The sequence below is a fragment of the Mauremys reevesii genome, linkage group 10 (assembly GCF_016161935.1).
Source record: "Mauremys reevesii isolate NIE-2019 linkage group 10, ASM1616193v1, whole genome shotgun sequence".
NCBI classification, from domain to species: domain Eukaryota; kingdom Metazoa; phylum Chordata; order Testudines; family Geoemydidae; genus Mauremys; species Mauremys reevesii.
The window spans coordinates 71,012,189-71,037,598 of record NC_052632.1 but is presented as its reverse complement, the minus strand read 5'-3'; the positions used below and the strand labels follow the sequence as shown (position 1 = coordinate 71,037,598).

Here is a 25,410-nt window from a genome sequence, read left to right as displayed (position 1 = left end):
GAGTCACACACATTTTTAACAGAATATTTTTCAATATACCTGCTACTTTGGGGGTAATTCAAGACATAGACTTAGACATTAGAGATGGTGCCACCTGCAAACTCTCTCTTTAAGGGGTTGGGGCTCAACTGCACCAATCTCCATGGTGGAGGGAATGACTACAATAGTCATGTGACACAGAGCATGTGACTAAGGGCTTGGCTACACTTGTGAGTTAGAGCACAGTGGATCTAATTTACCTCGATTTCAGTAAGGCATTTGATACGGTTCCATATGGGGAATTATTAGTTAAATTGGAAAAGATAGGGATCAATATGAAAATTGAAAAGTGGATAAGGAACTGGCTAAAGGGCAGACCACAATGGGTCATACTGAAAGGTGAACTGTCAGGCTGGAAGGCGGTTACTAGCACAGTTCCTCAGGGATCGGTTTTGGGACCAATCTTATTTAATCTTTTTATTACTGACCTTGGCACAAAAAGTGGGAATGTGCTAATAATGTTTGTGGATGACACAAAGCTGGGAGATATTGCTAACTCAAAGAAGGACTGGGATATGATACAGGAAGATCTGGATGACCTTGTAAACTGGAGTAACAGTAATAGGATGAAATTAAATAGTGAAAAGTGCAAGGTCATGCATTTAGGGATTAATAACAAGAATTTTGATTCTAAATTGGGGGCACATCAGTTGGAAGTAACAGAGGAGGAGAAGGACCTTAGAGCATTCGTTGATCACAGGATGACTGTGAGCCACCAATGTGATATGGCCGTTAAAAAAGCTAAGGCGGTTTTAGGATGCATCGGGCGAGGTATTTCCAGTAAAGATAAGGAGATGTTAGTACCGTTATACAAGGCACTGGTGAGACCTCATCTGGAATACTGTGTGCAGTTCTGGTCTCCCATGTTTAAGAAGGATGAATTTAAACTGGAACAGGTACAGAGAAGGGCTACTAGGATGATCCGAGGAATGGAAAACCTGTCTTATGAAAGGCGACTGAAAGAGCTTGGCTTGTTTAGCCTAACCAAAAGAAGGCTGAGGGGAGATATGATTGCTCTTTATAAATATATCAGAGGGATAAGTATCAGGGAGGGAGAGGAATTATTTAAGCTTAGTACCAATGTGGACACAAGAACAAATGGATACAAACTAGACACTACGAAGTTTAGACTTGAAATTAGACGAAGGTTTCTAAGCATTAGGAGTGAATTCTGGAACTGCCTTCCAAGGGGAGTCGTGGGGGCAAAAAACAGATCTGGCTTCAAGACTAAACTTGGTAAGTTTATGGAGGGGATAGTATGATGGGATAGCCTAATTTTGGCAATTAATTGATCTTTGATTATTAGCAGATAAATATGCCCAGTGGTCTGTGATGAGATGGGGTGGGATCCGAGTTACTACAGAGAATTCTTTCCTGGGTACTGGCTGGTGAGTCTTGCCCACATGCTCAGGGTTTAACTGATCGCCATATTTGGGGTCAGGAAGGAATTTTCCTCCAGGGAAGATTGGCAGAGGCCCTGGAGGTTTTTCACCTTCCTCTGCAGTGTGGGGCACGGGTCACTTGCTGGAGGATTCTCTGTACCTTGAGGTCTTTAAACCACGATTTGAGGACTTCAATAACTCAGACACAGGTTAGGGGTTTCTTACAGGTGTGGGTGGGTGAGATTCTGTGGCCTGCATTGTGCAGGAGGTCAGACTAGATGACCACAATGGTCCCTTCTAACCTTAAGTCTATGAGCTCACTACCCGTTCCACACTGGCAAGGCACGTAGAGCGCTCTGACTCCAGGGCTAGAGCACTCCTGGTACTCCACCTCGGAGAGAAGATTAACGCTTGGCGCGCACTGGCTGAAACGCCCAGGTGTCAGTGTGAACGAGGTGTTGCATTACTGCATTCTGATCAGCCTCCGGAAACGTCCCATAATTAAGTCAAGTGGCCACTCTTGTCATTGTTTTAGAATCCCTGCAAGAATGCAGCTATGCCCTTTGAAAGCTCCATTTCTGACAGCCAGCATGCTTATCTGCTCCGAGACAAAGCAACCATTACTGTGGAATACTGTGTGAGAGAGAGAGGAGTGGGGGTAGAGAGGGTCCTGCTGCTGTTTGAACTTACAAGACAGCATGCTGACATGCTCTCAGCCCCCCAAAACCCACTCTCTCCCCCCCACACACAACACACTCCCTGTCACACTCCCCTCCCCCCTCCCATTTGAAAAGCACATTGCAGCCAGTTGCATGCTGGGATAGCTACCACAATGCACTGCTCTCTGTGGCCATTGCAAGAGCTGCTAATGTGGCCATGCCAGTGCGCTTGCTGCTGTCAGTGTGGACAGATTGCAGCGCTTTCCCTACAGTGCTCTACAAAGGCTGGTTTAACTCAAAGCGCCCTACATCTGCAAGTGTAGCCATGCCCTAAGAATCAGGCCTGCTTGGAAAGATAAGAGCAGCCTGTGATCATTCAGGGAGAACAGACTCTGGAGGAACCCATCAAAAAACAAGGAACACTACCTGGAAAGGGTCAGTGAGGTGTCCAAAGCTGAGTAACTCTCCAGAACTCCTAGATAGAAGGCCCAGAAAAGAAGCCTGCTAGGAGCAAGAGCCAGCTAGGTGAGCTGGGTGAAAGGTGTGGGCTGTTTTGAACTTTGTGGTAATAAATCACACTCCCACAAGGGGAGAATTTTTTGAGAAAACACTAACAGTGTGAAGTATGATTGACTGGGGAGGAAAGGGAAACTGAGGGTAGCAGCAGAGCCCAAAGCCAGATCAGGTAAACCCTACCACAGAAAGACAGAGTTAATAGGCTTTTTTTTTTTTCCCCCACCCCTCCAACATGTGAGGTCACAACTTACTCAGGGTCTGATCCAACTCCACATCAAGTCAATGGGAGTTTCTGTTAACGTCATTGGGAGTTGGCTGCAGTCTAAATTATGCAGTATCCCCATTGTAAAAGGAGTATCTTCTGTTCCTACCTCTATGGCTAATAAGTTTGAAAGGGTGGACATGCCTTTTTAGTTGTTTTCCATAAGATTTTCATCTTTAACATATGGCCAATTTTACAGGTACTCAGTATTTGAGGTCACCTAGTCAAAATACTCACTGTTCTTGTTTCACTGTCATCCCGTTCAGGATTTACTTTCACCACAATTGTTGTAATCATACCAACCATTTCTGGGGAAGGAACAGTATTCTCTGGGATCACCTGAGGATTCTCAAAGTATCGATTCTACAGACACACAAAGCAGAAGTTTTAAAGAAGAGAAACAGATTTAAATTTTATTAAAGCTAATGTTAAAAAAATTATATAATACATAGGTTGAGAAAAGTGTATACACATCTGGGTATAGTTCTTAGATTATCCACAAATACAAAGTTTATTTTTGAAGTCGTATGATACATAGAGTACATAATCAGCAATAACTCAAATTTAGGTGAATACATTTAACAATACAGTTTAGATATTAGATTCCGAATACTAAGGTACATCACTCATGAAAAGTTGTACAGAGATGTGGTTGTGGAAAGCAAAATAGAACAATAAGTGGAGACTGTCCTTCAGTAATTGAGAATTGGGTAGGTTGTCCATTTAGAAAATACAATCCATGAGGAAAGTATTTTTACTACTACTGAATTCTTCAGAAAAGAGCTCACTTTCCTTTCTGGAGTTCTTCAGGGTGCTTTTGTGCATATGGATCCCATTGTAGCTGTGAGCCCACAAACTTTGAACCACAAGTGTCTACTGGGACTGAACATTTGCTGGATACACCTTTGCATTCCCCAAAGAATATAAATAATGGAGTTCTTTCACTAAGGGCTTGGCTACACTTGCAAGTTGCAGCGCTGGTAGAGGCTTTCCAGCGCTGCAATTAGTAACCGTCCACACCTGCAAGGCACATCCAGCGCTGCAACTCCCTGGCTGCAGCGCTGGCTGTACACCTGGTCAGATTGGGGTGTAATGATTGCAGCGCTGGTGATCCAGCGCTGCTCATCAAGTGTGGACACACACCAGCGCTTTTATTGGCCTCCAGGGAATAAGGAGATATCCCAGAATGCTTTTAACTAAATTACTCTCTTTGTTTTGTTATGCAGCCTCTCTTTGTTTTGTTGTGAACTCCATCGGAGCTCCGTTGAACTGCTTATCTAAAAAAACAAACACTGATCACAGCAAACAGGAGCTATCTGTACCTGGCTGTGAACGATCAAATGAGAGGCAGGGAGTGAATGTTTGCTTGACAGAGAAACAGCGTTGGATGCAGGCTGTTTGCAATTAAGACTAAGGGTTCGAACATTTTGTGATTTTTCAATCCAGGAAGCTAACACACAGTGTTGGCTCCAAAAATCCACTCTCTCCATCTTCCCCACTCCCTGTCACAGTACACCACCCTCCACCCCCCTCTTTTGAAGTTGTTGCCACTTGAATGCTGGGATAGCTGCCCATAATGCAGCACTCCCAACAGTGCTGGAAATGCTGTAAATGTGGCCACACACCAGCGCTGGTAGCTGTGAGTGTGGCCACACACCAGTGCTGTTCCTGCACAGCTGCATGACCAGCGCTGTAACTCCCAGCGCTGCAACTTTCAAGTGTAGCCAAGCCCTAATACAGAATAAGCAGGGAAGGACTCCACATGAGTGGGAAGGAGGGTAGATCATTAGATCCATGTGGACAAAAACCATTTTCAAGGACTCCAGTTACTGTGAGGCAAGTAACCATCTCTCTTTCTTCTTCATGCATTTGTCCATACAGATCCCACTGCAGGTAATTAAGTAGCAGTTACCTTTCAAGGAGGCTGGTGACAGGAGTCCTACCTAAAAGTGACTGTAGGAGAGCCCTACCAAACTGGGCATCTGATCTCAAAGCTGCCACAATGGAGCAAAGATAGCTAATTGGAGTTCTGTGCATACATTTAGCAATCTTATAAATCTCAGAAATAGTCTCCCCTGAAACAAGAAACAGAAGCTGACTGAGAACTAGTAGAGCATTTCTACCTTGAGAAGGGGTCATTTGTTTAATGTATAGGAAATTTAAATACAGTCTGTAACCCACCTAAGAGTCTTTCAGAGAAAACAACCGGCACTGTAGACTTATCACCAAAAGCCACAAGGAGCCCTGAAATTGACAAGACAGCCAAGGTTCCCAGCCAGGAGTGGGATCCAGTCACCCAGCTCTCCTGCCATCAAATTGACAAGACAGCCAACAGCCCATGTATGTAATGCAGTGTTTGCATCACCCTAACTACACCAACATAAGCCTCTCGTGAAGGGAGTTATGTCGCTGTAGTATGGCACTTATATCAGCGGGAGCAAAGCCGTAGCGTAGACACAGACATAATTAGGTCGATGAAAGGCAACTTAGACAGATAGACCTGGTCTATACTACAGAATTATAAGTGTGTGGAGGTTAGCCTGCACAGGAGATTTAGGAAAAACTACAGTTAAGTGTATAAATTGCTTTATATGAAAAATCTGAAATCACCTTTTAATGACCCTCAACAGATGGGGGATATGCTGATATAGCGGTCACATGGGACTATAGATTAACTCTAATGAGTCAAGTGTTTCAATGGCAAATAGTCCAAAAGAGCTGGAATAGAAAAACCCAAGGACTGAATGTGTTTCAATGGACCACAAAAGAAACAACTTTTTAAGCTTGAAACATGCTTCTCAGAGGCCTTATTGCTCTGGATCAAAAGCTCTTGTACAGCCACTATCTACAGAACTTAGTCAGCTAGTCACATGTAGAGAAGCCAGGTCGGTTTGCAGCACCAGGCCTTGGTTCTGCAGAATGACATCTGGGAGGTTTAGTAGCAGAAGTGGCCTAATTGATAGGTGCATCATGTGAGAATACCAGAACTGATGCACCCAGGCTGGAACTATCATTACCACCTTGGCTTTGTCCTGATAAGATCTTTCTAAGGACTTTGGGAAATAATGAAATAGAGAGAAACATTTTAGCAGGTTTTTCTCCTACCAAATCAGAAATACATCTACCATAGATCTTGAACTCACTCCTCTTTGGGAAGAGAACACTGGAGACTTTGTGTTCACACTGGGAGCAAACAGATCCAGCAAATAGGGAACTCTGTTTAGCAATACTTGATTTAGAAGTCTTTCAGCTCCCACTCACACATGAATTGTGATGGAGCTCTTTCTGCTTAGATGATCTGCCAAATAATTCTGGGTACTTGAAAGACAGAGCTACTAGGATGATCTTTTGTAGGATACACCAGTCTCATAGGTGTATCACTTCCTGACAGAAGTGTCATGATCGCACTCCCCCTGGACTCTCCATACAACACATATCTTGACGGACAATGCAACAGCTTTGAGTGGTAGTGCCCAGAAAGAGAAGCAGAAATGCCTTCCAGGCTAGATGAATGGCCCTCAGCTCCAGTACATTTATGTGTAACAGACTCTACTCATGATCACTTGCCCTGTATTCAGAGGAAGTCCACATGTGCACCCCAGCATCGTTTGAATGCATCCATCACAAGAGTTGGTTTTTTTTTTAAGGGGGCGGTGGATGAAACATAATTCCCTAGCAGATTTTTAAGGGTCTGTCCACCAAAGCAGAGACACTGGCACTCCAACAGGCAAGTCCATGTTGTATTTGACTGGCTGATAAACTGTTCTTAACCAACTCTGAAAAGATCAGAGGACTTATGGAGTCACATAAGTAAAGCTGCCATATGACCCAGTAAATGGAGGCAGAATCTTATTGAGGTTCTCAGATGAGATTGCAGGTATGAAATGAGATGACTCATGAAAAAAGTCTGTGTTTAGGAATGTATGCTCTTGCTATTGTGAAGTCCAGCACCGCCCATATAAATTTTGTGAACTGAGTAGGTGTGAGATCAGACATGTCTCAATTGATCTTGAGGCCTTGTCTGGAAACCAACTGTAGAATTGTGCGAACATCCCTAGTGACCTGCTGTGATGCATCTCCTTATCTCGATGATTATCTAGCAGGGCATCTATGTTGGCCCTCTTGGATGTGGCTGTTTTAGCCAAGGATCTGTGGCAGCCCCCACTTTCTATCTTGAGAATGCCTTTATTAATAGGCCTGGCTAATCAACCCTGGGAAATGTCAAATAATTTAGGACAGCTCTCTTAAATGATCTCTATCAGAAACTCTAAAGTGTCCACCATTCTTCTAAGGAGGTCTTGAACTAGTAATGTAAAATACTAAACGGTTAGCCGGTAAGCATTAGTCTTACCAGTTAACCAATCTTAATCATTAACCCCCAGCCCCAGGCCAGCCAGGCGACCCCCAGCCCCGGGTTTCTCTCCCTTTAATCAGTTAACCGATTAAACAATTTAAATCATTTAAACAGTTAACTTTTTAAACAGATATTTGTATCTCGATCTTTCATGGCCTTAAAATGTTCTATTTTTTGACATAGCAGATGGTGTCACACCTTCAATCAATAAAGCCAATATGACCAGCTTGGTCCTCATATTCCTTGAGGAGGTCTTCCTCATCACTATACAGTTTCTGTTTAGAACCATGAAGCAGCGATCTTGGAGCGATGACTGAGCCTCCTGAGATGGGGTGTGGGTTTGTTTGGGGTTTTTTTTTGGGGGGGGGGGTGTTTTTAGGGACAACAACCTTATTCTAGATCTTGATGCAAAAGAGCAGGAAATGGCTGAGGACTCCACACAAAACATTAAGGCCACTTCATCCCAGAAGATAAAGGCATATGGTGCCAAAGAGATGGGAACCAAAGAACATGACGGAAGCAGGAGATCCGTGACTCCTTTTAAGGTTTCTCTCAGGAACCACTCTAGGCAAATGAGAACATCTCCTAGGAGAACAACATTTGCTGCCACATGAACATGAGCAGAATTCTTCTAAAGGAGGTGCAGATCCTTGAAGTGTAGAAACACAGAAACTCAGAACCCCTTGGTATTAAAGGTAGACACTGCTACCATAAAGGATCAATGCAGGCAGGTTCATCTTCGGTACTCTGAACTCCAAGCAGAAGTTTGGATACCACAGATAAAAGGAGAGAGATTCAGCAAAGGGGATTCCAGTTCCAGGGTGATAGCTAGATCTGCAGAAGATGTAAAAACAGCCTGGGCAGAAAGAGGAGGTGGTACAGATGACAATGGTTCCAATGCAGCTGCCTTGGCAGATATCATATCACAATGCAATGATTTGGTGGCATTCAGCAGGGCTTTGGAGCTGTGCTCTGGGCTCCACTCCAGCTCCACGCAAAAACCTGCTGTTCCGCGCTCCTGCTCCAGGCTCCGCTCCAAAGCCCTGACATACAGTACACCTATGCCAACTGTACTTAAGAAACAGTATTGATCAATGAAGACAGAAGCTGCACCCCTGAATCAAAACAATGGTGCCACGATTCCGTGAAACCCCAATGTGAGTTTGAAGGAATAGCCTTCGGCATCTCAGACGCATAATGCCTTTTACCCTTCCTCTTGGCCACTACCAGTGATGCAGATTGGTGCAAAGCTGCATCCAGAGAGCTCTGCTTTTTCAAAGTCACACTGGGTTCTGTGATTCTTCAAAAAGACTGATATCCTGTTCACATCACTTCTTTTTTTCCTAAGAGCAAACAGAAGGCTTAAAGTTTCAGGGACTCCCAGAATCAAAAGACCTCTTAGCCCCCCCAAGTTGCATCTCTTGTAGCCAAAGCACAAGCTGAAACAAGTTCATAGGCAGGAGCAGACTGCTCTCAAGCAGGAATCTCAGAGTCAAAAATCTTATCTTTTCCAGCAAAAATCATCATCATCAAGTGGTCATCACATGCCTTGTGTGTGTTCAAAAAGAAGAGTTATAAATAATATAGTAGTTTGAGATAGGAGATTCCCCTAAACAAAAAAGGCACTTTATATGTGTATCATTTATAGGCACAGCTGTCTCGCAGGCAGGGCAGATCTCAGCCATCAGACCTGAGACTCGGAAAGAAAACAAGGCGTCTTTCGGAGGAGGTAGAGGAGTTAAAGTCAACCAGCTTAAATGAAACAAGAAAAAAGTTACGGAGAGGGGAGGGAAGAAAAAGAAAAAACAAACTATAAAACCCTAATCCTATCCCCTAGAGCAACAGAAAGACATTATGCATCAACTCAGTGCCTCGGACAGTACAACGAAAGTGAGTGATGGTTGGGGCTGCTTCATTTTTATGCCCTCATTGTAAGTGGCGTAAGTGTACAGGACAACTCAAAAGCAAACAGATGGCTGGACGATTCCAGTCTCACGCATTCGAAGCACTCACACCTACAGTGGGATCTTTGTGGACATAGACTCGAAGGTGAAAGTCTATAGATTAAAAAACAATGTTATTAAAACGTTGGGCCACTAATGAGGTTATAGGGCCTAGCAATACTGCAACTGCGGAGCCCATGACTGAGCTGCAGTGTCTCTAAGACCTCTCGTCATGGACGCTGCTCTCTTCCTATGTTAGAGTAAAGGCTGACTTGCAACACAGCGAAAACAACAAAAACCAATTTCTATTTCATGATGGCAAATATCAAAATACTGTGTGACTGAACATGGCAAAAACAAGTTTCACACTTCCTATTACTAGCGAAGTGTTCATCACACTAAATCTTGAAAATAAGACTAAACTACAGAGTACTAATACTCTCATTTCAATCACTATTGATTGAAATAGTAGTCTCTCTACAAGTTCAACGCTAGTTATTAAGAAGTTAAGAAAAGGCTCAAATCAGATCTCTGAGTCAGGGTCAGGGCACACTTACAAATGCATGCCTCCAAAACACTAGATGTTGTCTGAGGCATAGCAGCTGATTTTTTTGTTTGTTTGTTTTTAAATATACACCTCTACCCCAATATAACGCTGTCCTCTGGAGCCAAAAAAAAAATCTTACTGCATTATAGGTGAAACTGCGTTATATCAAACTTGCTTTGATCCACTGGAGTGCACAGCCCCCACCCCCGGAGCACTGCTTTACCACGTTATATCCGAATTCGTGTTATATCGGGATAGAGGTGTACTGTGTGTGTTTGATTCTAGAATTAGGCTCCAAGTTAAAAATAATAATAATAATAACAACCCTTGACTAAACTAATAGTAACTTCACTTGCTAACACTAGTTAGATTGTGTTCTAAAATGGAGGTCAATCAGAATGTAAGAACTCAACAGAAGTCTGCAACTTCCTCTCTTTTTAAAATATAACATGTTATATAGTTACCTTTTTATTTTCTTTAAAACAGCATTAGTTACATGTCACTAACTTCAAAAAAGTTATTTTAATTTGTGCTAATTATAAAATAAGTAGTACCGCTTTCAGACACAGACTGTGATCACAGGGAATAAGACTTACCACTACTTTTGGAAGTTCCTTGTAAATCTGTTTCACAAAGTCCAAAAAATGATGAATCTAGGAAGAAAAATTATTACTGGAGGGTGAGGGGGAAGAAGGAGGAATCAATTTCATTACTTTAGGATCCTTGTATCAGTACCGGGGGAAGTGTACTCTAAGAATCTTGTTAAATTACTTACTGTCAGCAGATTAATTTCACTTAAGTATGGGGATGAATCCTCAAAAACTTAAAATGGATTGGGGAGATCCTTTTGGAGAGTTTCTTTGGACTACTAAGCCAGATTACTGTCAACATTAAACTTGAATAGCAGCAGAAAGACCCTCACAATAATAAATCAAACACAAATACACCATCATTATTCCAAAACCATTAAATCCTCTCAATGGTGGGATGGGGGAAGAAGAGATACTACAGTTTTGGTTTTCTACTTCTTGTAAGATACTCTGTTACTAGGGTTAGGAGTACAGTATAAGAACTTACATCGATTGCTGACTTTCTTCTTGTTCCTATTCTGGTTTTCTTCCCTTCTCTCAGAACAAAATACTCCCAATTTTTTTCTCCTCTCATGGATTCTCTCTTTTTGGTGGTCCACCTCCATATCCTAAGATTTTGGTCCTCCACCTTCCCCTACTCATCCAGAATATTCTGGTCCCCCAATCCATATTGTTCTGCCTTTCAATCCTTATCTTTCATTTGGAATGTTTTGGGCTGCGACCTCCCTTCTATGTATTTATTCTCTGTCTGGCTTTTCCCCAAAGTCATGCTGGTACCACAGTTTTTGCGCACAGAATCTGGCAAAAATATCATCATCAGAGTGAAACTGCCTGAAAGCTAGTCAGTTGCACATTTGGTTAGAACAGCAGATTGTTACTCCACTGCAATAAATCTAGTCAGATGGCTCATAAGGATTGAGAGCAAAACTGATGCTGCTCCAGAGTAAAACCACTGAGAGTGTAAACCCTGGCACAATCCTTGTCTACAGCATTAACTCTCAGGAGAATTTTTAAAATGCAGGATACTCACAGCATATTAACTCCTATAAAACACTGGGTGTAGTGCATGAATATTTCCAGCATATTCATCAATTAAATATGCCAGAAATAGATCAAGTCAGACAGAGAGCATGTAGAGTAACTCTTCTACATCACATAATAAAATACAACTCACTTCTTGGGTGATTGGTGGCCGGAACTGTTTGTGTAGTTCAATAATTATTCTCAAACAAATAAGTACATTCTCTTCATTCTCTGTCTGGAAAACATGTGTTTAATTAGCCCATTGTTGTACTCAAACAACTTCATTAAAAATATATTTTATATAGCTTTAATTTAATCTCAGCAACCTAGAAAGTTTCTGCCTAATATAAACTGTCACAAGGAAAACATCTCATTTTTGACATGTTACTTATCAGAGCCCAGTCTTGCTATCTGTGTGTACAGTTATCCCATTAAAACATCAATGGAAATATTGAGTCTGTATCTTTGGCAGGATTAGGCCTCAATCCTGCAACCTGCTCTACTTCGGCAGACCCCTTTGCAAAGCCCCATTGATTAATCAAATTCAATAGGGCTCCTCACAGGGACAGTGATCCTTTCACACAGAGCAGGTTACACAGGGCCTCAGTTATCAATAATTTAGATTTGATGCAAGCAAGAATCTGAAGGAAGGACTTAAAATGGGCCACTGATCCTCTCCTCTTTAATTATGTAATAAACTAGTCTAGAAAAAATGTTCTTTCATGACATCTCACCTAGAGTAAGCTATCAAGAACAGTTCTGTGTCTCAGTAAAATCCTAGCACACCTTTCAAGAGTATACATAAGGGTAAAATAGAACCCAGAGATGTTATATATCAAAACATCATCATGAAGTGAAGACTAATCAACTGCCCCTCCCATCCTATCCCAGCAGCTCAAACAGTGCAATTATTAATAATAGAACAAACCCATTTTAAAGTGACTCTAAAGATTATCTAACCCCAAGCATCAGTGTGGTCAGAATTCTACCCTAATATTTTTCGGGAGGAGGAGAAAGAGGAATCTCTCTCAAAATCTGAAGCATTTTAAAAAAGTGAAATAAATAAAAATACCTCTAGAAATCTAAACATCACCGACAAAACATTTTTGGTATGGGGACGAAGATGTTCATTTGTTGGTATTCTATGAATTATTTCGAGAACTAGCTTTCGCAGTTGCTGGAAAACAAAATGAACAAAGACATCTATTAGAACTTAAATAATCAAAACTTTGTAAGGATAATCCTTAAATCACTAAAAAAAATTCTTGTTCAATTCAATATTGCCTTAATGTGTTAATTCACTAAAATGACAAACTATATGCTTTTTTTAAAAAAACCTTTTTCTTCAAATAGATTAAATGCCTATATAAATATACATAATAGTTTCTTGTAATGGTCAAATATTTGGCTATAAAGCACAGCACAAATTTAATTTGCATTCTTAAACTGCAATTTAAATTAAAAGAATGATAAAATATTCTGATAACTACTCGATAGTAATGCTTCAACTTTTGCCTTTAACTCTGTAATGCAAACTTAGTCAGTTGTGATCATCTCTCAGTAATAGAGCCAACTGTAACATGTACACTACTTTAAGTGACAGAAGAGAGGTATTAAAGAACATATTTGCAAAACAGAATGGCCAACTTTATTTAAGTATCTTACTGAGAGCAATACAGACTTTTTCAATTCTGCCTCTTTGTGTAGATATAAAACCTATAATCAAAAATTGCTCACTCAGCACTCTCTCTAATCTCTCACATTTCTGAATTAGAGAATTAAAACAGCACAAGAAGATAACTGCTGCTTTGTACAGAGTACCTGTGCTGGTTTCTCCTGCAGAAACTGCACCTCTCCATCCTGCAGAAAGGTGAGAAATCGAGGGATGATGTGTTCCAGGAATGTAGAATACTGAGGGGATGATGTTACATTCTAGTTATTAAAAGAAAAAAAATACTTTCTCTGAATACTCTCATTTCAAGTGTGATTTAACCAAGTTACTTGTAATACACATGCTACACAGACTGTCATCAAAATATAAACGTTATATGCCGCTAACCACTGAAAAAGGTTTTATGGGTTTGTTTTTTTTTTAAATAAATCTTTAAAGTATTAGCGATCAACCACCTTCTGACAGAAAGGACATTAAAACTGACATTAAAATGAATAAAATTGAACATAAGAAAAAATACCCCAGAAGGGGAAGACTCCTACTACTGCGCAAAAGATATGAGCAGCAGCAGAAGCAGACACTGGAGCAACTCAGGAGAGACAGGCTCAAAAAACAGAGGATGGGAAGATACTCAAGACCTCTCTCAGGTTTGCAGCAGCCAGGAAGCTCTGGAACAGGGAAAAGAGAAACTTTCTCCCTTCCTGCAGCAATTTTTGAAGAATGACACTCCAAATTCATCTGACACATACTTGCAAGAGACTGAGAGGAAAGATTTGACATCTGTGGCAAAGAGTTGCCTAGGCAACAAATACATGTATTCAGGTAAAGAAGTATTCCCTAAATCTGGGGTAGGCAAACTATGGCACGCGTGCCAAAGGTGGCGCACACATTGAAAATCAATGGCACTCACACTGCCCGGGTCCTGGCCACTGGTCCGGGGGGGGCTCTGTATTTTAATTTAATTTTAAATGAAGCTTCTTAAACATTTTAAAAACCTTCTTTACTTTACATACAACAATAGTTTAGTTATATATTATAGAAAGACACCTTCTAAACTAAAATTTATTACTGGCACGCAAAACCTTAAATCAGAGTGACTAAATGAAGACTCAGCACACCACTTCTGAAAGGTTGCCGACTCCTGTTCTAGACCATAAGTTGAGCATGATAATTAAACAGAATATGGAGATCTTTAATAAAGTATTTTATCAGACCTATAGTTTATTAACAGAGCTTTTCAGGTTTTTTAAATAAGAGTGATTAAATGAAGACTCGGCACACCACTTCTGAAAGGCTGCCGACCCCTGGCCTAAATGCTTTCAATATTTGGCTTTTTTGTATTTAATACTATCTTCTTTATGGTGGAGCTATATTAGCTTGAGTTGCGTGCCCCTAGGTTAAGCAGCGTTAGGTCACATCACTACTTGGATGAGAGGTCTCCATGGATAACCCAGGGGCAAGAGGAAGTGGAGCAGCAATTCATTCAATAGCAATGTCAGAGATGCAGGATGTACCTTTGGGCAAGACATAGAACAGAGGTCCTCAGCACTGGTCATTAAACATGTGGCATTTTTAATTAATGTGGATATTCTTGCCCAAATGTCCCAGATTAAATTATATTTGGCTAATGTACCTAGAATTCAGTACTTCTAAATAAAAGCCAACACATAAGAACGGGGGATTCCATTCAGATTTTAGTGTAATATAATACAATGGTGTCATTTCTTGAGCAAGAAATGCAAACCTAGCATCTAATATTTCTACATGGTACCTCTTATGCACCCCAGATGAACATACTATGTATAAACTATTTTCTCCTGCTCAGCTGACGCCCCTTTCCCCCCTACCCCAAGAACTGAAAAGGGTCAGTGCTGTCACCTCGACCTCCAGTCCTCAAGGAAGGAATCCCCACTGACAATTCACCCTCACCTCTAAAACTGCTGCTTATCTCAATTAAAAAAAAAAAAACTCACCACGCAGCCCGCTACTTCAAGAGAGCTAAATGTACACCTGAACTCAGTTATAGAAACAATTCCACAGACAAATTTATCAAGTTATGCAGTAAACACTGGAGAGGTAAAATTCAAATACATTTTGATTAGTCTCTTTATTCAAAACTTACTTACTGAACAAATATCAGAGGGGTAGCCGTGTTAGTCTGGATCTGTAAAAGCAACAAAGAATCCTGTGGCACCTTATAGACTAACAGACGTTCTGCAGCATGAGCTTTCGTGGGTGAATACCCACTTCTTCAGATTACCAAATTACCTCTTGCATCTGAAGAAGTGGGTATTCACCCACGAAAGCTCATGCTGCAGAACGTCTGTTAGTCTATAAGGTGCCACAGGATTCTTTGTTGCTTTTATTGAACAAAGATTTTCTGTTAAAACAATTATTTGAGAGAAAGAAATCCTGGAAGGACACAACCTATAGTTCTCCAATAACTCTGCTAACAAGTTTGAAGTGAGACATGTAATGCATTCTAAAAATGAAATAAGGCTTTTCTTACTTAAAAACACAGAACCAATGGGTAATGGCTGTTTACTTAATAATTAGCATATGTTTGAATTTAACAACAAACAAAACAAGAGCAGAAATCCAGCTTGCATACACAGCAAGAACAAGAAATATTGCATTTAAATCATTCAAGAAGTAAGTTTATTCAGTAATTACCTCAAAATTCTCACTGACTTCTTGCATCATTTTCAATTTTGTTTCATCGGCTGAAAAACAAAAAATTGCAAATTCAAGTGAATAATTAAATGTGTGACAAATACCATCAAACATTCACAGGTGAAAGAAGCAATCAGATCTTATCAGTTTAGCCATCACTGCCCAGTTGAAAGGGACACGTTTCTCACAATCGCACAATTTCATACTCACACTTCATACTCACACACTTCTCTCTAAGGCTCAAGTAAATAATGCTCATCATTTTGCTTCTTCAAACATCAAGGATCAAAGGAAATGCAAAGCAAACCCCATGCAAGTTTACCAACCAACTCAATAGACAATATTACAGAACTCCTTGAAGCAAATGAGTAACAAAGAATTACATTTCCTTAATAAATAGAAAATAAACTTACGTGTATTAACATCTGTTAGAGCAGCCACAAACTGGAGGTATTTCTTCATCAAAGTGGTTTGGTCAACCACAGTGGGCCCTTGTGTCGAAACAAAGGCCATTTTTCTTTTGGACCAGATTAGAGTTTATTAAAAAACTGGAAAGAGAAAAAAAAAATCAGCCCACCTACAAAACACAAAACAAAAAAACACTGTAAGTAGGATAACTTACTGGTGGATACCACCATCATCTAGATTTAATCCTATGACGTTATTTTAAAGGGGCACCATCAATTTAAAAATCATATTTGTTATTTAAGCCTACAATTGCAACTCATAACATTTAACTGAAAAAACCCAGAGAAAATTGTTACTGAGTCTTTTACAGAATTGCATATAGTCAGTTTTCTCTCTTGTTTTTGTGGGTCTATCAAATGTCAACGGGGAGACAAACATTTTAAAAGATTAGGAAAATACAGTGGAAAAGACTCAAAAACTGGCAAGGGAATTCAGAGGTAGGAGCACAACATAAACTTCTTTTAACAGCATTCTTTAACTTGACTAGATTTCAAGTTGATAATGTCCTTTTAAGTACCTCTCAACAAAGTTTCAGGGTACCTGAAGCAAGCTTTTCCACAAATAAGATCTGAGTTTCTAGTATGTAATAAAACTTGAAAGCAGTAATTTCAATTGGCTTTAGCTTTCATTGTCTGTCACGGGGTTTTACTGTTGACCTCATTTCACAATCCATGCTTACTTTCTGTCACATCTGATGTCTTAATTTGGTTTAGCTTTCAGATCAATCTCTGTTTCAATAAAAAACACACGGCACTTTTACATCGCCTTTCATCTTAATCTCTTTGCAAATATTGATTAAATGTCACAAAACTCCTGTAAAGTTTTGTGACAATTGCTCTACCCATTTTAAAGATAAGAAAGCCCCCGGGAACAGAGAGGTTCTATGATTTCCCCAAACGGGAAGGCAGTTCATGACAGCACTGGAAATACAACCAAGAAGTCTCAGCTCCTCTCCACCCTTACCTGCTCTGTCTCGGTGGCTCTCTCCTGACTGAGGGGGGCACTTGGTCTTTGACTGGACTCCATCTATGCTGACCCCATTCCAGCCAATGTTCAGACCCTGTAATTGTGTGAATCCCGTTACGGGTTTTAAAAAACATGCACAAAAGCGATATTGCATCCAGCTCCTTCTACCAGCCCCCATTTCCTCTCAGGTCAAAGCCCTTGACATCTGTGCCATCTCTCCAACCCTTCAGCCCAGAGCTCCTGACCCCCTCCCTCCACCCTCAGCCCCACCAGAGCTAGGACTGCCCACCCCACCCCTCAGATCCCTGCCCCCCACCATTAGCGCAGGGTCTCGTCTCCCCCTCCCGCCTCACACATTCCGGCCAGGCCTCCCCACGGCAGGGCCTCTGCGGGACGTGACTGCTCGGCCCCAGGCTCGGCCCCGGCACCACGCCCCCCCCACCCCCGGGCCTAGTCCCCGGCCGGGCAAGACCTGCCCCGCGCCCGGTCCGTCCCCCGGGCTGCCGCCCCGGCCCCCCGCTCGCGCGAGTCCCTCCTTTGTCGCCTCCAGCCTGAGCCCGCAGCCGGGCGCGGCGCATGGGCACCCAGCGCACGACGGAAGCCGCCGAAGTTCAGTTCCGGCCGCCGCCGCCGCCTGCAAACGGCTTCGCTCCCCGCCTCCTCCTGCGCATCGCTGCCCCGCATCTCTCCAACACCCCCCCCCCGGCCCCGACCCCTCCCAAACAGCGAGCGCCCGGGTCAGCCAGACACGGGGGGCCCGGGGCTCCCCACCCGCGCCGCGCCAACGCCCCCGGCCAGGCACCAAGAGCCGCTACACCGGCCTCCCAAGCCCCGCGCGACTGGCCCAGCCCAGCCGAACCCCTCCGGCCCCACGCTGGGGGCGGCGCGGCCCATTGCCCCCCATGCAGGCGCGGGGCCGGGCCGGCTGCGTGTTACCGCAGCAGCACCCCCAGCGCGGGCCTGGGCCCCGGTATTTACCCTCGGAAGCTGCGGAGCTTGTCGGTTCCCAGCAGCAGGCCCACCACGACCTCTGGACAGAGCCGCCCCTGCCGCAGAGGATCCGCCCCGCTGTTAAAGCGACAGCCCGCAAACACAGGCACGCAGGACCGGGGGACAGAGGCCAGGTTAAAGCCGACAGGCGCTTTGTTCTCCCCTGCTCTGAATGCCTAGATGTAGAAGAAAGATGCTTCAAAGGATCGGAACCAATAAGTTTTCCCCACTACAACCATGAGCAGAAAGGAGACGGAAGATAAGCTGACAGCCCGCTGCTGAATTAAGCATGAACACAGGGCTGTGCAGAAACTCAACCACTGTGAAACCCTGTTGGTCTATATAATGTGTATAATCATTTTTATCCCACCCCACACCTTGTGTGAAGTGCTTGGAGAGCCACAGTTTCCATAGAACTGGACTGGACCAAATAACTGGATTTGAATGAAAGCAAAAACTTCAGCAACTACCCTAGCTCAGGAGGCAAAACTTGTTTCTGCTCAATGGTTTCTTTTGAAAAGTCAGCTATACTGATTCAATGGCTCTTGATGACTATGGTGATAAGCAAGATATAGAATAGAAAATAGAAGGGAATAGAGTATAAATGTTGGAAGGTGGGTTGCGGGAGAAGATTCCCCAGACAGTAGGCACATTCAGAAAATTTATTTGCATGACAAACTATAGAAGTGTCATCCAAGTTAACAAGCTGTACTGCAAGAAGCAATCCGTTAATAATAAATGGGATATCATAGTTTGTACTGAGCTCATCTCTCTCATTCTATGCTTTGGACTATTTTACAATAGAATATTTTTATTAAATGTAACTCATCTTACCCAGGCTGCCATGATTCTCCAAAACTCTAGTGTCATCCAGTTTGTATGAAAGAGCTAATACAAAATAAGGTCCTATCCTGCAAATACTTATGTGTTTGTAACTATGCATGGGAGTAGTCCCAGTCCATTCAGTGAGTCTACTTACATGCAAAGAGTTATGGGTTTACAGGATTGGGACCTAAAATATTATTGCTTTGTGCTGTATTATTAGCTGTATGACACATAAAAATTCATCACTCATCTGTTTTTTAAGGTGGCATTTTTTTCTCTGCCATCAGGAATATGGTATAGGAGATGGGCAGAGTACTTCACCTGTTTTCTAATGGGATATTAAGCCCTGCACAGGTCAGTCTATTGTAGAGTTTTATACAGTGTTTTATACAAAATTCTGCAAGATGCACATCGCCAAACATACCAAAATACATTTATTCTATTACCAGAAACCTGATTTTTATTTTCAAAATTCTTGCAGCTCTAGGAGCTTTTCATTAACACCCCAGACAGGGATTTTCTCCGCCTCATTTTTCTAATCCATTGGTTTATACAGGTGACTAATATACCTGTAACAAACCCTAATAAGAACTTTTCTACATTGGTTAGGTAGCGAGGATTTGCTGGGCAAACAATATACAGAGAAAATAAAAAACAAAACAAAAAAATCCAGACAGCACAGTACCCCACATTGCCTCTAGGGGACAGCAGCCGTGGTTGCTTGCTCCCCGTCTCCTCCCCAGCATAAAGACAAATTCGAGCCCACTTGGAAGATGAAGTCTGGCTATCGGAGCTGAACAGACAGCAGCTGCTTTCTCTTGGCACACTGACCACAAATGGCCCTGGCATTTTTCACCCCGAGCATCCTCCAAGTGACTTGCATGGTGCTGTTCCTTTTCCATTTCAAGTCAGCAGCAGGTAAGGTAGATCTGTTCCTTTCTCAGTACAGGGCTAATGAGCCAGGGGTCATTAGAAGCAGTCCTGAAAAGCAATCTTATGCTGCTGTAAACACAGAAGCAGCATTTATTTCCAGGCAAGCTCAGAAGCAACTGAGCATTTCTAGCGTTTGCATGAAAATAAATGCTCTATCTGCATTTGCAGCGAAATTTGCAGTGTCATATGCAGTCCTGCATTTGCAGGGGAACAGATTAGATGAGAGATCTTTTTCCCGTTGCTAATTTCTGCAGTGCTAGGTTTCTATTTTCCCGAAGAGTGATAAAACCCTACTTCAAAACTGAAGGAGATGTGGTTAAACCTCCTACCTTGAACACTGATTATTTATAAGGATGACTTTTTGTTTTCCTGTTCTGCAGTGGATTGTGTATTCATTCATCCTGCTTGAATAGCTGGAGCAGGTGTGAAGGGAGTTGCACCCTCAAGGGACACCTTCCCAGTAGGAAGCTGGCAATAATGAGCAAGTTCTCTTACAGAACAAAAGGGGAGGGAGGGAGGGGCAGCTACTTCTGCCCTTTTTAATCCATAAACCTCATTCAGCTCCCACCTCCTCTTCATGGTGAGGCTTGGCAAATCTGGGAGGACAAGAATGAGTCTGTCAGCCCCCTTCTAGATTTCCTTCCTAATTGGGATGCAGTAAAACATCTCTGCTCCCTCACTGCTATTGCACCCAGTGAGTCACAAATGACTAAGACAGCCCACCTCTCCCTTTGCTCCTTCATAGCATGGCTGTGTTGCATCTTACATCAAATGGTATGAGAAGAGAGTCAGGAGAGTGGGTTAAATACTCCACTCTGCCACTTATGCATTGTGTGATCTTTAGCGAGTAACTTGACCCCTCTTTCTCTCAGTTATCATACTTCAATAAGACCCCTTCCCAGTTTCTTTTTTATATCCTCCACTGATTTCTGCTATTTTCCTCCATTTGTGCTTCGGCAAAATGGACAGTGAGCTAAGTCTAACTTACATAGAGAAATAGGAGACATCGCTCTCCATCTAAGTTTTTAAAAGGTTACCTGCATCAGGAAGGAGTTGAGTTTTTCCAGTTTTGCACCACCACATTTCTTTCTACTCCCAGCCATTCCGCAAGGGCTTGGATTCCCTCCCCCCCTTTCTCATTCCCCTTCAATACAGGACTAACCTTCACTAGCATACGCAATTTAGGCTGTGGATGTTTCCTTTAAATTAAGGCCCTAGACTGGTTCTTTCCCAGGCTGGGAGAAGTAGAGAGAGGAAAGGTTAGTAATTGAGGACCATAAAACAAACAAAAAAGTATGTTCTCTTTCATATGCATAAGGCTAAAGGAAAAACCTGTATTTTTCTTGGGTTTAATAAGGAAATAAGGGGATTAAACCTGTAACACGTACCTGATTTTGGGGACAAATCTTCAGGCCAAAACCCTGCTCACGGAAACATTGATTAAGGGAAGGGTGTAGCTAACAATGACTCTATTTATAAAGATGAGTTCTGCAGAACAGCATCAGATCTGCTCACACAAAATTTATTCTTTGCATTGAAGTTGTGGTCTTTTTATTTATTTTTTTTTTTTTTAATGAAGCAGGGGGTGATTGGAAGAAATGGAGTTGTGGCTACAAAAGCCCGATCCAAAACTAGCAGGAAGAATGAATACAGTTGGGGAAAGGGATTCCCTGGGTGAAGTTCTATTATATTAACTTGTACAGTATTGCCAACTTCAAGAGATCAAAAATCATGAGTTGGACGCTCAAAAATCATGAGATTGGCCCCCAAAAGTGTGACTTTTTAAAGATTTTATTGTGTTGTTTTGGTCACTCTCTTGATTTAAAAACAAACAAACAAAAACCTGCCCATCCCGAGGGCGTGTACATTTGACAATTTCCCACTCTCCCACCTGTGCCGGATAAGGTGATTTTGGCCCCAATTGCAGGAGCTCTCACCCCCATCACCTGCCCAGCACTTCATCCTGCCCCTCAGTCCTCCTTAAGTTCTCTCCCCACCCAACCCCTCCAATTCAGTCCCCCTCAGTTCACTTCCCCAGTCCCCATTATCACCACCCATCAGTTCAGCCCCCCTTCCCCATTGACCCCTGACCCCAACACCCTCAGTTCAGCCTCCCAGCACTCACCCCATCTGCTCAGAACCCACCATCAGTACAGATCTCCACCCTGTCAGCCCTCACCTCCTCACATCAGCCCTCCTGCTGCCCTCCGGCCATAGTTCAGCCTTTCTAGTCTCACCTCTGCTCCTCTTCACCCATCCCAGGCCTCAGGGGGCTGCAGTAGAGTCCCCTCTCACACTTCCCAGGCTGCCAGGGGAACGGCCGCCCGGGGCTGACAGCGGGAGCCACATCCAGCCAGGGTAGAAAAACAATCCTGAGATTTGAGAGTTCTGTCACAAGATCATGAATGAGGCTTCATTTTACTTAGTGATCGCATCTCTCACAATAAACTTGCGAGAGTTGGCATGTCCATATGACGTGTGTGCTTCGGTTTCTGGCTTGCGTTGCAAAATCCACAATGGAATAATGCCTGTTATTTTTGTAGGCTTAAAGTAAAACTGGTCTTGTTTCAAATGCAGAGACTGGCTCTGTAATGATTTCCCAAGACCAAATCATCACACCCATGTCCATAAGACAAATTCTGCTCTGGTGATAAGAGGCTGAAACACCAAGAGTTTTAATGCATGTACAGAGGTACTTCGGCAACTAGTGGAATTTTCCTAATCACCTAGGTGCCTAATTCTAATTGATTTCAACTGGAGTCAGCCACCTAGGCACTTTTGAAACTCCTGCTAGGCACCTATCTGCATTTTTAGGTGCCCAAGGACCTTTAAAGATCTGGCCCAAGTTTGTGCCTACTTCCACCAGTACTGAATTTGCCCCTGTACTTTAAAATTACAAACCACTTTAAGGGAGCTTGGCCCAGGTGATCGCTGAAGCCTGCATTTTCCTCTGCACAGAATCTTTCTCTTAACTACACAAGGGTTTTTTTCTCCTCATCATACAAAGTTGGTGTAAAAAGTGTGTTCAGGCTTGTACAGGAACTCTTCACTTAACGTTGTAGTTATGTTCCTGAAAAATGCGACTTTAAGCGAAACAATGTTAAGCGAATCCAATTTTCCCATAAGAATCAATGTAAATGAGGGGGTTAGGTTCCAGGAAAAAAAATTTCACCAGACAAAAGACTAATATATATATATATATACACACACACACACACACACACACAGAGTATAAGTTTTAAACAAGCAATTTAATACCGGTACACAGTGATGATGATTGTGAAGCTTGGTTGAGGTGGAGGAGTCAGAGGGTAGGATATTTCCCAGGGAATGCCTTACTGCTAAATGAACTAGCAATTGACTGGGCCCTGAAGGGTTAACACTCACAACACTCTACAAGACAGCAGGAAAGGAGAGAGGGCAGACAGAGACACAAACCTGGGGTGTGAGAGAAAAAATGTGCATTTCCCCTTTAAGTAGCTGACCCCAGGCTTAAGTACATGGCCTGTTAATTAAATCATCTTGCTGAGACCTGAGAGGGAAGCTACTGCCTAGAAGCTCCCTCCCTCCATCGTGTGTCCCCCCTGCTCTATGAAAGATGGGGTAAGCGGGGTGCAGGACCAGGGGGGAGGGAGACACCCTGACATTAGCCCCCCTTCCCCTCCCCCCGCCCCATACAGCAGGAGTCTCTGGGAGCAGCTCCAAGGCAGAGGGCAGGAGCAGCACATGGCAGTGTGGGGAGGGACACAGCTGAACTGCAGGCAGCTGCTGCACAGGGAACTTAGGGGAGCGAGGAGCTGATATGGGGGCTGCCGGTCCACCCTGGTTCCAAGCCCCCACCAGCTAGCTGCAATGGGCTGCTCTTCCTGCAAGCAGTGGACAAAACAGGCAGCTGCCAAACGAGGTCAGAAGGGAGCATCGCACAACTTTAAACAAGCATGTTCCCTAATTGATCAGCAGCTTAACATCGAAATGACGTTAACCGGGACGACTTTAAGTGAGGAGTTCCTGTACATGGTGACACAGAAAGAGAAAAACAATCCTAAAATGGAAGGCGTTTGCACATCTTGGAACAGACCCTTATCAGGAAGGATTTGGTTTAGCTTGTAACGTTTCAGAAGGCAAACAAAGCTGGGGAGGGTTTATTACTTCACAGATATATTTTGCCCCTTCTCTGCGTATACACTTTTATTTAACCAACTGCAAGGTCCAAATCTGGATCTAAACTTCCCCAAAGTTTTGTGGATATTCTGATCTAGCTATTTGGTTTGGGCCCCTCTCTATTTTTTAATATTTCCAGGACCCATTCCTATGGAAATGTATGTTTTTTCATTGCGAATTGTTTTAATTCTAAATAACATATAACTAGTCATGGAGCTAGAGAGGAGAGTAATGTTTATACATCTATTTTTAAATACCAAGGTGCAGTGCCTGTTCAGAGGCTTGACTGTGTTTAGTGCAATCGGGTGCTAAAACCACATAATTACAGCACGTTAATACTTTTTTCACATGTTTGATCACAGGGAGAATATATATATATATATATATAAACACAATGACTTTTGTTTTCTGATTTTACAGTGCAGTATGTTCTGCAAATCCACAACAATGGTCCCATCACAGCGGGAGCTCAAGCCACAATTCATGCCAGCTTGAGTATGAAGAATGATGATGTTGCATTCATTAGTGACCTAAAGTCCTATCATTTTAACTGGATTTTCACCCCTCTGACTTTGATTGAGAAATCAGAGCAGCGATTTAACTCTATGATTACAGTGACGAGTGAATTTTCTGGAGACTTTCCCATTTCTGTCTGGGCAACTGAGACACATTGTTGGTTATGTCAGCCCATCGCCAAAGGCTTCACAATGCTTCATGTTACAGGTAAAATATCTTTGAACAGCTCATTCGAGTCTTCACACATTCCACTGAGATAGGCACTGCGTATTCTGGGATTCAGAACAGTGCTAGCTACAACCATGTTTAACAGGGCTTCTACTAGCAGAGTTCTAGAACAATTTCTTTGACAGGTAGACAGATATTTTTTGCCATGAACTGTGGTCACCAGACCATGCTATAGACTACCCAAGACAGAAAATCAGTAACATGCTCACTTGCAAAAAAAAAATCCCTGTACCCACTACTCAAGAAAACCATGCTAGAAACCTGATGTTTGAGCAGTTGTACTTCACGTTTCTGCTAATTGTAGCTCACAAAAGCTAGAGCGAGCCTGGTATGGATCAGGCCCTTTTTTTCCTGTGAAATCTAGATTCCTGAAGATGCAGATTGTTGCTGTCACACACTAGCTCAGCATATCTAGTTCCAAACTTGAGTTGACCTCCAGCAACAGCAATCTACAAGTTTCCCCTTTTATCAGTCACATCCAAATTATGCACAAGACATGACTGAAGTAGGAATATCATGAGGCCATCAGCATGGTAGAGCTATTATACTTTGTATAAAAGTATTTTGAATAACTGTAGCTGGAGCACAGTTGAAGGCGTGGCTACTGTCGCAAGTGGGACTATGTAAAATAGCACCTCATTATTATTATTTGTATTATCGTAG

The 25,410-nt window shown here is 42.6% G+C and overlaps 2 protein-coding genes across 8 annotated transcripts in view; one reads left to right on the top strand and one right to left on the bottom strand.

The window, feature by feature from the left end:
* Positions 1 to 18,194, bottom strand: part of LOC120373158 (transformation/transcription domain associated protein) — a 151,852-nt gene extending 133,658 nt beyond the window's left edge. For 4 of the 7 annotated variants that reach the window (XM_039491135.1, XM_039491137.1, XM_039491138.1 and 1 more), the window contains exons 1-9: positions 18,073 to 18,194; positions 17,092 to 17,188; positions 16,074 to 16,208; positions 15,661 to 15,710; positions 13,137 to 13,247; positions 12,388 to 12,492; positions 11,467 to 11,550; positions 10,299 to 10,355; positions 3,096 to 3,221 (exon numbers count right to left, since the gene is read on the bottom strand). In XM_039491135.1, coding sequence (XP_039347069.1) covers positions 3,096 to 3,221; positions 10,299 to 10,355; positions 11,467 to 11,550; positions 12,388 to 12,492; positions 13,137 to 13,247; positions 15,661 to 15,710; positions 16,074 to 16,173 — 633 coding nt within the window. In that variant the 5' untranslated portion in view covers positions 16,174 to 16,208; positions 17,092 to 17,188; positions 18,073 to 18,194. Of the gene's footprint in view, positions 1 to 3,095; positions 3,222 to 10,298; positions 10,356 to 11,466; positions 11,551 to 12,387; positions 12,493 to 13,136; positions 13,248 to 15,660; positions 15,711 to 16,073; positions 16,238 to 17,091; positions 17,189 to 17,566; positions 17,692 to 18,072 lie in introns of those variants that run through there. The other 3 variants (XM_039491134.1, XM_039491136.1, XM_039491133.1) reach the window with 3 other exon arrangements.
* Positions 1 to 25,410, top strand: part of TMEM130 (transmembrane protein 130) — a 50,324-nt gene that overhangs the window by 11,302 nt on the left and 13,612 nt on the right. Inside the window, exons 2-3 of the mRNA XM_039491141.1 lie at positions 19,519 to 19,827; positions 24,424 to 24,726. Of these exons, the coding sequence (XP_039347075.1) occupies positions 19,746 to 19,827; positions 24,424 to 24,726 (385 nt within the window). The 5' untranslated portion in view covers positions 19,519 to 19,745. The remainder of the gene's footprint in view (positions 1 to 19,518; positions 19,828 to 24,423; positions 24,727 to 25,410) is intronic.